This window comes from Pomacea canaliculata, linkage group LG8 (genome assembly GCF_003073045.1).
Source record: "Pomacea canaliculata isolate SZHN2017 linkage group LG8, ASM307304v1, whole genome shotgun sequence".
Taxonomy (NCBI): domain Eukaryota; kingdom Metazoa; phylum Mollusca; class Gastropoda; order Architaenioglossa; family Ampullariidae; genus Pomacea; species Pomacea canaliculata.
Window position 1 is genome coordinate 16,632,920 of NC_037597.1, and position 10,803 is coordinate 16,643,722.

Genomic DNA, 10,803 nt, shown 5'->3' on the forward strand with positions numbered 1-10,803 from the left:
CCCTCACTCCTTTTTTCCCCCGCCAAAAACGTAAAAAAAAAAGAACTATTGCGTCAGATTATCACGTCAGATTATGACGCACCAACCCCATCCTGACTGACCACGGATCGCGTCGCAAGAGGCCGCAGTGAGTCTCGGCGTACAGACACGTCCATGGTTAGATCTACTTGACAACAACAACAACATGGCGCAGTGATCTGACATAGTGCGACGTTCACATCCGCTTGGGTCATCAAGGCCTGGAATGAATTGAAAGACCGTATTTTTGTACCTGACTCAACACTAATTACCTTGTATTTTTATAGTAACCGGGAAGTTGTCCTCTCTTTTTAGCTTATGATTTTGTAGGAATACGTGGACTTATCTACTGCACTACAATGGTCACTCCACTTCCGCCCGCCATCACACCCTGCGGAGTCAGACCTGTCGTGGCCAACACTCCAAGCAACATTGGCCTCAGCCTGTGACAGCTACACTGCTCAGATGGCTGTTACAGCTTCATCCAACCCTTTCAGACGTGTGCTGGCCATCCTGTACCTACTCCATGCTATGATGCCTTGCTGCAACTGCAACTGTGGGAGAGGAGGTACGTTAAACCGATTTTACTGCTCTTGTGTGCGTATGCGTGTACACAATCTGTACAACTTGCTTCTCACTCTGACATTTCTTTACTTTCACTGTGCTTTGACTTATAACTTACAACACTATGTATCTCAGCTTCTTTTTAATAATAATACTAATAATAATGATGATGACTGATCGTGCTTGAGGTGTAAATCTAACGGGTTAGATCTCCTACATAGTCAGACTCTCCGTAGTTAGATTTGGTTACTGAAGCCAACTATTTAGTTGTAACGACTGTAGGTATGACATAGTAAGGTAATAAACATTTCTATGTGAACTTTACGAATCCATATTTTTAAAATTTAAAGTAACTTAGAAACAAAATCACATTTAAAACTTTTAGAGCTGCGGTGGAGAGTTCAGCAGGTACAATCAGATCAAAACCATCACTTTTGAATTTACTTTCTATGGTAACCTTCCTGTTTAATCACATCTGTGCTAAAGTCTTTTTTAAGTGTTTACATGTCTCATAGCCATAGACTTCTACTGTTCTGCACTGTGTACATGCCTATGGTCTCACTTGGAAAGAGGTCCAACAGAATCACAGTGTTGCGTCCTGGATTTTTCATTATTGTCTCATTAAGGACTGCAATGAATGTGTACATGTTATGTCATTAGCCAGACCACAATTTTTCAGCTTGTAACACTTGAATGCATTGTTGATTAAAGTGAAAAAGGGGGTTTCATCACACAAATATTTGTAATTATTGTTGTTTACTTCTTTTCTCCATTTATAAAATAGATGGATAAATGGAAACTATCTTTTTTTAAGTTGTCCCTAGTGATTACTAAGTGGTTTTCTTCCAACCACAGCACAACTACAAAGTATAAATGTATAAATGTATAAATGTGAACTTGGATGTCACGTGCCCTGAACGTTTGCAATTTTAAAAGCATGGTCAGATTTGAACAGAGAAAATATTCCTTTCAAAAACGTTGGCCTCCTTTGTCAGATGTAGCCTAAATATCCAAGAGAATGTTAGTTTACTAAAACCCTCAAAATGTTGCAAGTGAGTAAAGTCAGTTAACTGCCATTTCTGCGATAGCAGCATGAAAATGAAAAATGTTGCAGACGATATTTTGATTTAAACACGTGACTGCTAAAACGTGCGAATGAATAAACCTCCTCCTCCTCCAAAAGAAAAAAAAAAAAGACAGAGCAATAAAACATTAAATAAAGAGTCGGCCACCTCAATACACACTTACAGTGTTGACAAGATGTGTGTTTGATATTAGGCCACGTGTTACATGTAGTTAGGAAGGTGTGTTAGTTCCTACTAACAAGTAATTACATAGCACATTATGTTTGCACATCCTATTCCTTTCTTGTCAATTTTGAAATCCACAAGAGAAACTGTTTATTATTATTATTATTATTATTATTATTATTATTATTATTATTATTATTATTATTATTATTATTAATCTTACTTTGTGCAGATTACCATGGTGACAGCAGAGTTAGAATCGTATGTGGCCGCGAGTCGTACCTCGAAAACGCAATGGTACGTGTGACATGTGAAGGGGATGACATAAAGATGTTTGCCAGTTACAGTGGTTGCACTTGGCGAGGGGCGCAAATGGGCCTATATTTCTCTTACCAGCACTCCATTTGCACCCTGAAAGATATCAACACCTGCGAATCGAAGGCTGCAGCAGATAAAGTCTTTAGCTGCGAACGAGATGGTGACAAACGGAAATTTCATTGCGATTTCAAAGCAATTCAGGAGATCAACAATGTTGAACTTTACTGTCATAGATTGCAAGAAAGCTGACAATAATCTGGGGATCTGTACCAAGCCTTGTGGCTCTCTGAAAGTATGTAAGTTGTTATTTTAGTACGCGCGACAAGACTCTCTCTCACTCTCTCACTCATTCATTCTCTCTCTCTCTCTCACAATCTCTCTCTCTCTCTCACTCTCACTGACTCACTCTTCCTTCCCCTTTGTGTACCATATTACTGGATTCCTTGTCTGTCGTCAGTAAATGCTGGAGACTACTCACAGACACTTCTGTCAGCGACTGTCAGACACTGTCCATCGTATTTCATGGCAGCACCTGTTGACACTGCGCGTTGTCTCGGATTGTCACAGTTCAACATTCTCAAACACTTTTTTCCAAGTGGGAAGATGTTTGAGCATCTGAAGAAAATAGAGAGACCTTCTGTTCCAGAACTAAAGAAAAACAACAACAACGACAAAAACAAGCCCTTCAAATATTCACTTCAGTTAACTTCTTCCTCTCGTATCCATCCCATGACAAGTGACCAGACACACCTATTTACGCCCCGTTATCTACTCTTTTATCTGTTATGTCCTTGATCCCGTTGATCCACTTCTCTCACAGGAGATTCTAGTCTGTTGCCCTCTTGACCTACTGCTTAGGATATTTTCTTCTACTTGTCTGTGCGGTCGTTCGTGTTCGTTCATGTTTACTGTGTACGCATTGCTATCCACCTTCTCGCTGTTCATAGTTTTGTTGGTGTTTGCTAAACAGTGGGGAGTGGTACATTGGGTCCACTACTTCTTACATGCTTTGCCCGTCACGTGATCTAGTCAAGGACGGAGACTTGTGGAGAAGAGAAACTGTGATCCCTTCCAGTTTTAAACTTTGCAACAAGTGCTGAGATTGTTATGAAAATCCTACAATTTGAAATGGGTGACCCCAGTGTTTTCTCGTGTTATTGGGTTTCAAGGAAAACAATGTTGCCACCTATCCTTGATATCATAGTCACGTGACGAGGTATATGGTCCTGGACTCTGTGGTGCTGCTTTCTTTCACTCACATGCCCTGGGCTCAATATTAAGTTGTGTTGAGCATGGCCTTAGCAAGACAAGTATGGTCGGTTGTGTTACTTCACAGTAGGTAGATACTATTGTGCTTTTATTAAGTGTAGGCCAGATTTATAAAAGTGTTGGGTGTAATCAAATGAAGCATTCTTTTGAGAGTAAGATTTTGTAAATTCAAAAGAGATATAACAATACACGCTAATATTCAGAAAATAAAAGTGTACCAAATGTTTAATGCTGTTGACTATTAGATATCACTATTGTTAGAATAAACATCTGTCAGAAATTATTAGTCTCGATCGAAATGTAAATGTCCGGAATATCAGCTAATGAAGTTTATCATTAATCTCAACCTTCAAAGTGGTACCAGCAACTGCATCACCACCAACTGCAGCACCACCAGGTGCATCAACACCACCAGGTGCAGCAACACCACCAGGTGCAGCAACACCACCAGGTGCAGCAGCACCTCCACCAGAGAAAGAATTTCCCATATGGGCGTCAGCTCTCATTGCTACTGGCGGTGCCGGTTTGCTTGGTGAGTAATACATGTCTGACATGTCTACGATAAATAATTCGTCAACATCACAGGGCACGTGCTGGTTCTGCAATATGTGCGATCGTTTCATAATGGAAGGAAGTAATTAAGATGAGGCCGTTGAGGAAAGAGTATCCACCGCCAGTCAGTTGTTTCTTGTCTCAGTTTTTAATCGAATGCCATTGACTCCCACGCACGAACGCACTCGCGTACACCTCGGAGACATCAGAAGGATGAGTGCACGGGCTTACAAAAACAATAGAAGAAATGTGAATATTAATGATAAATAAAGATTAGACAGAAACCACATAATTAAAATAATACAGAAAAGGTATAATAATCTACAGTTGTCTCAGGAGAGGCATATATCAAAACTTGAACTGAATATTGTACATGTCTGTATGTCAAATGATATGGATGCATAGCTCACAGGCTGAGCCAATAGTGTAGGCACGGATCCACATCAAGAGGTTGTAAGTCCTTACCTTTAAGTACACAAACAGTAAAAGAGGAGGAAAACAAAATCCCACACAACAGCCAATGGGACCTTCAAGTCACACAAAAGTGCAGAATACTTACAGTGTCCCTTCCCCACGCTAATGAGGGTTAACAGGACATGTTGCTGCTGCTGCTGCTGCTCATGATGATAATAAAGGTTTGCATATTCCAGCTAGCTTGGTGATAAAACTATAAGAAATTGTGAATCTGAGAACAAAGGTGCATCAATCTATCAATCACATTTGAAACTTTGCTATCTTGCAGCATGTTTGTTGTGCCTAGCGTGCGGAAAGCGTCGCAAGGCCAAGAGGTAAATATTTTTATCATAACTTATCAGTCAGAAAAAAAAGAGAGAGAATGATTTAGACATGTTTAAAAAAATTATTACTTTTGTTTAAAACATCTGATTATTCTTGAGGAGAACGATGTTCAGAGATGAAGAAAGACAGATAGTTAAAGACGGTGAATTTTACAAACATTCGGGACAGGTGTCATGACACTCGTGCTCGCCATTTCTCGCAAACACGTCCTCAGGTGTTTCGTATGATTTCTTGCACACAAACACAAACTAAGCCTGGGTCTGCTCCCAAGCTAAACTCTAGTAATGACTTTTACAGCTTTTAGCAGTAATTAGATAAATATCATTGTCTAAACTTGGCTTACCTTTTCCTACTGCAGTCCCGGACAACATCCAGAAGGGTAAGTGAATGCTTTCTGAATACCTTGAACAGTTTATGACCACAGACAGACATGCAGACATGCCAACACACTTGAAAGTACAGAGGAATTGTATGACTAATACACCGGACTGACAAAGTGGCAGAGCCAGTGTTAGAGAAATATATTTCACTATCGAATAATGTCTTCATACAATTTGTCTCATTCCTGAGATAGTTGTACAACTTCTAAAATGATTTTTCAACAATAAGACACACTTTTTAATCCTATTCATTAACGTTCTGTGACAATGCTTTTACTTTAAATCACAGCGGAGTATTTAAAGAAATCTTGTATAATTCCTGTTAAGATGTTTGTAAAACGACCTTAATATACAAGATAATATTATTGTCTAAACCTGGAAATACTTTTCCTACTGCAGAGGAGCTACGGGAAATCCAGAAGGGTAAGTAAATATTTACTGTAAACCTTGAACAGCTTATCTTCTGATGGCAGACAGAAATGCTTACAAACCTGACAGTAGAGACGTGTTGGAGGACTAATTCACTGAGATAACAAAGCAACAGAAAGAATATTCTTAGTGTAGGAGAAATGATAATCACTGGCAATTTGAAATTTATATCGAAAGATATTATTTTCACAATTATATGCGTATGGTAATCGAGTATCACTTCTTGTAAAATGCTACTTAAATTACCTTATTTCATAAAATTAATATTTTTGACTGAACCTCGCATTTCTTGTGAAATGCTAATGCAATTACTTTAAGTTAGAATATTGATAATATTGTCTTAACTTGGGATTCCTTTTCCTACAGTGGAGAAGAAGCTAAAGGAGACGAGTAAGTAAATATTGTGTACCTTCAACAGTGTACTACATTTTCTGACGACAGATCACAGTGCTAACAAACTTGAAAGTAGAGAAGAGTTGTAGGACTAATACATCTTCCTAACAAAACGACAGAAAGACTGTGTGAGAAATGTATTTTATCGGTGACTTGATATTTACTGTATACTGACAGGATATTTATCTTAAGACATGTTTTAACACTTCTTAGTTTATGTGACAATGGTTTTACTTTAAAATGAAATAAATTATCTGCGTATGGAAAGCTAATATCATTTCTTGTAAAATGCTTCTGAAATTACTTTAATTTACCATATTGATAATATTGTCTTAACCTGCGATTTCTTTTTGTACTGCAGGGAAGAGAGTAGCGAAACAAAGAGCTCAGAAAGTACCGAAGTATAGATAAGGAAACAAATAAATCTTCCCAAGTCACAGACCACTATAACCCGTCGTCACCATTTCCAAACCCTCTGGTTGCCAATAGAAACAACTAGTCGCCAAGAAGAAATCTTTCTCCCAAGTCTTTTTAATCAGTTGCGATGCCACTGGGTGGTTGAGTGTGAGTGTCGCTGTGTGGCTGACTGACTTTTTTATTTTATCTTTGAAGTCTATTATTTATGAGAGCTTCCAAGAAAGAGAAATTTCAGTCTTTGTTAAGGAGAGAAATAAAAAATAGAGATGCGTTGTGTTGTTCTTACAGTTTTTTTCGGACTGTGGTAAATTTAATTACCTATTAAAATGTACATCACCTGTGCTGTTCTCCTTTCTTCATGAGAAGCTAAGACTTTTTATTTCATATTTCAACGTTTATGATTTTGAAGTAAGCGCGAATGTTTATATCTGCTGTTGCAGGTCAGAACAACCATAAGAAGCAGCAGAAGGGTAAGTGGACATTACTAGTCAGAATATATGACATTCAAACAACCTCATCACACATCTAAAACTTGAGTAGCTGCTTACAAGTTTGTGAGTTACAAACCAACGAGCAGGTTCCCGTCTTAAAGACTACTAAATCTAGGAACACAAGACATGTTGTCAATTGAAAGCAACATTTGATGTTTTCACTTTGGACTTTGTCTGTGCTGCATTGTTTTTACCTTTCTTGTCCTTCTAAGAAATAATTACAATTTAGGTGTAATTTATACGTTAGAGAACTTTTTTGAAACCTTGAATTTATTCTTTCCTGCAGTGGAGATGAAGCACCAGCGGCGGAGTGAAGAACCGGATTTCTAACGAAACATCGCAACAAACGCTGGGACCACCAGTGAGGTAGCAACTCCATCAGCACACCAGAACAGAACTTCTGATTCTAATTACTGATTTGTTTATACGTACACTTGATTACGACTTACCAGCAGGTCGTAAGAGGATGATAGTACAGGCAACAACAAAATCTAGTGTGTATACATCAAAGGGCAGGTCTCAGCGATGTCTGTATTGTTTAGTGAAAACATCTGTATTGTTTAGCCAGGGCTCAATTAGTGTCAAAGCATCATTAAACTTTAGAAAGTGTGACAAGTAATGCGGATGAAAGAAAATACTTTACATAGGGTTGTAAGCAAAACAAAGTAATCCGCCAAAGTATGCATTTTGTTAAAATTGTGAAATTCGTCAGTGTAATCGATGACTTTCTACAAACGTGTTGCCAGCAGGTATGGTGTGTTCAATCAGTAGCACCACGTGACAACCAAAACACACGTTCTCACTGTAAATAAAGCATGAATATCACAAGACATAGTGCGGGGGATGAGGCTCGTGAAATATCTATCAATATCAACATATGGTTATCAATATTTTATTCTCTCTCAGTTTATTTATATATATATATAAACCGCCATGGGAACATTTTTCCGACACAGTCATAAATTTGATATTACGAGTCTATTTTTAAGAACGTAAGATTTCTGATTGATTACGCCTCGGAGCTCCCCCTATATTTTCAATAACTCTCAGTATGTTCAGCTGACATCTTGAAAGATAAACACATCCAGCAGCAAGATAACTGTTGTTTGTTTTTCGTGGCTTGTTTAGCGACTCCACGGGTTATGTGTACAAATGCACGCGAATATTTTCTCTTCATGAATAAATATTTTAGTATCAACTTGTTTGTCAGGTAAAAAAATACTACTCACCTTTCCTTGTCAGAATGACATTTAAAAACAATAGTTCTTTGAAATTTTTTTTATGCATCAACGTCAATTAAAAGGCTTTCCAGTTCTTGCATCAGAACAGAGGCCACTCCAAAATTCTCGTAAATGTGTGCAGAATGTTTTTTCCACGTCCTTCGTAATAAACTTATAAATTCCCAAAACATCCAATGTCATCCTTGCGTCGTCTCTAATACAGAAACATTGGTGTGGAACCGAGGTACATTTGTTCAAAATTTGATTTCTACAGGTAAATACAATGTAGGAACATTAATTTTTGTAAAAACAAAAGCAACCGGCATTGTACCCTTACCTGTCGCTGGTGTGGGTCGAGAATAGTGGTGAAACAAGCTAGCTATATTTTACACCGAAATATTTTATGTGCAGAATAAACGCCTCAGCTCATTTTTAAACCTGGTGCCACTAAGACAATACAGGTAAAAAGGCATTGCGCTGTGAATGTACCAAGACATGTTGCAAATAGCCCATATCAACACCTTTTCAGGAGAAGCCTGACTTGTCCTGACATCCTCAAGAGGGTTAAGAACGAGGAAAACAGCCGAGGGCAAGGAGAGAAGGAGGAAGACCAGCGACACGGTGATGAGAGTGAGGGTGAGTGACGAGGCCTTTTTCTGGCGACTGTTGACCTGGTCACAACCTCCGGCGGTCATCACACGGGCCACGTGTACAGACTGAATCACCTTCCACACTAACACACTGTTACCCACGACTAAGAATCCGAAAGGCATTAATGAATTTATCATTATATCGATATAGGGAAATATGTACCAGTCAAGGTGCATGAACCCTTCGTCCTTGATACTATGGCACAAAATGATTGAGGAATTAAGCTTATTTACAACAATGAATGTAAATACTCTGTAGCAGTTAATAACTGCAGGTATGATTGTAATTATTATACAATTGATTACAAACTTCCTATATGAAGATGACAATATCTTCCAGTGAGGCCATACAACCGAAAAGACTCTTTGTATCGTCATGGAAACTAGCAGCCATGGTGACATCGTTTTACAAGTGTTTATAATAAAGAACTGAACTTTGCAAAGTGCTTCGTGAAAGGTTAAAACATCAAGGTAAAAGGCGTTCTGAATCCACTTCCGAAGCAGTCCGAAGTACAAGATCACGAGGTCGGACACGGCCAGCGCTGTGAAGTACAAGGACATAGTGTGTGACGACTGGCCCTCGCTCATTCGCCTCATCATCACGATGGTCATCACGTTGCCGAAGGTGCCGAGCACGATGATGACAGGCGGGAGGAACTTCCATGTTATTTCAGTCGCTTGAGAGAACAGCAACGACTGGAAGTCAACATCCTCTGTCACTGTACTGTTTCCCACACGAGTCATCCTTGAAAGTATTAGCAACACTTGTGGTATCGCTGTTTCACCTGATTTCCCTGAAATCACTAACTTTATGTTCTTACAGGGTAGATAAAAAGGGTTAGAGAGCTAAAAAAAATAGTCAGAAGATATTAGTGGAATATAAGCACTGGTACACGACAACCGCGTGTTGGTATCCCTGACCATCTGTCAATGGTGTACACCACTCACTTTCAGGTGTAGGTCGACTGTTACATCGCTGGAACGTGTCTCTCACACTTACTTTTTGAGTAAACTAGGAGTTTTGTGAGAAGAGACCGCAAAAGTGTCCCTAAATGTAGCACAGTAACCATCACAAGTCAAGTCTGTAGGCTTGTCAGGCCATAGTCTCTCTCCAGACAGGGCCTCTGCGTGGTGCCTGAGCGATTTCATCTGTTACATAACACAAGCGTATTTAAATCCTTTCATTAAAAAGATGATCAGCTTTTTGTCATCATTTCACTAAATGTGCACTCAGAGTTTTATATGTACATTTATATATATATATGTGTGTGTGCATTCGCTAAAACCTGGGTGCCTGTATATATTTGCATGTGTGTGTGTGTGTGCGCGCGCATGTACCTAAGTGTAAGAACAATAGGGGAAATGAGAGTCAACCAGACAGGCTTCCCGCCAGAATGTAACTTTGCCCTATACACCATCTCACTTAAAGCTGACAGCATTTCCTAAATTCCTACAGACAAAGCAAACCCTGCTCTGTGTTTGTCAAACATTTTGACTGATGGAGGAAAGCAGGCTTTTAGACTTTGTGTTTACAGTGAAACTGTCATTAAACATGGCATTTTACCGGTCTCTCCACATATCACACAAAAGACATAACCTCCATATTTTCCGAGCATCATACAAACCGGTTCAACCATGTAAACAGTCCTATTGTGAGCACAAAGCAATGAATGAAAAAAAAAAGAAAAAGGAGAGGAAGAACTCTTAAATAACACACATAGGGGTGTCTGTTTATAAGGCTAGATGCTATCAAGATGCATGGAGAGACGAACCAGCGAACAGTAAGTGGAGGAAGTTAGAGATATGTCGGGGGGTGGGGTACATCCAGGGTCATCAAGTACGATATTGCCTAGTGTCTAGGGTGAGTCATTTTTAAAAATAATTCTTGAACATTTTTGTATAAGAATAAATTTTTTAATGCAAAAAGTATTATTATGATTTTTTTCAGTTAAAGTAGTCGGATGATGGAGACTCCTCCGTGATAACAAGCTTGTCACGAACTTGTAAGTCCAGACACCACTGCACCAGCAAAATATCTCATGTGTGTAAAAAAA

At 38.9% G+C, this 10,803-nt stretch overlaps 1 protein-coding gene across 5 annotated transcripts; it reads left to right on the forward strand.

Annotated features, from left to right (window-relative positions):
* Positions 1–214: 214 nt before the first annotated feature.
* Positions 215–8,731, forward strand: LOC112571286 (armadillo repeat-containing X-linked protein 2-like). Of its 5 annotated transcripts, none has more exons than XM_025250180.1 (11): positions 215–586; positions 2,065–2,129; positions 2,384–2,446; positions 3,775–3,951; positions 4,714–4,759; positions 5,128–5,148; positions 5,549–5,572; positions 5,945–5,968; positions 6,333–6,535; positions 6,829–6,858; positions 7,166–7,975. In XM_025250180.1, the coding sequence occupies exons 2-9, from the start codon at positions 2,096–2,098 to the stop codon at positions 6,376–6,378; spliced, it is 435 nt and encodes a 144-aa protein (XP_025105965.1). In that variant the 5' UTR covers positions 215–586; positions 2,065–2,095; the 3' UTR covers positions 6,379–6,535; positions 6,829–6,858; positions 7,166–7,975. The 5 variants fall into 5 exon arrangements, with proteins under 5 accessions (XP_025105965.1, XP_025105963.1, XP_025105962.1 ...); XM_025250178.1 differs by adding an exon at positions 8,629–8,731 and having other exon boundaries at positions 216–586; positions 2,065–2,446; positions 7,166–7,245; XM_025250177.1 differs by having other exon boundaries at positions 216–586; positions 2,065–2,446.
* Positions 8,732–10,803: the final 2,072 nt, after the last annotated feature.

Excerpts from the sequence above, each read along its gene's own strand:
- LOC112571286 (XM_025250178.1), top strand. The coding sequence starts at position 2,308 with ATGGTGACAAACGGAAATTTCATTGCGATTTCAAAGCAATTCAGGAGA. Across the intron at positions 3,952-4,713 it reads TGGCGGTGCCGGTTTGCTTG|CATGTTTGTTGTGCCTAGCG; the intron begins GTGAGTAATACA and ends GCTATCTTGCAG. Across the intron at positions 5,149-5,548 it reads CCCGGACAACATCCAGAAGG|AGGAGCTACGGGAAATCCAG; the intron begins GTAAGTGAATGC and ends TTCCTACTGCAG.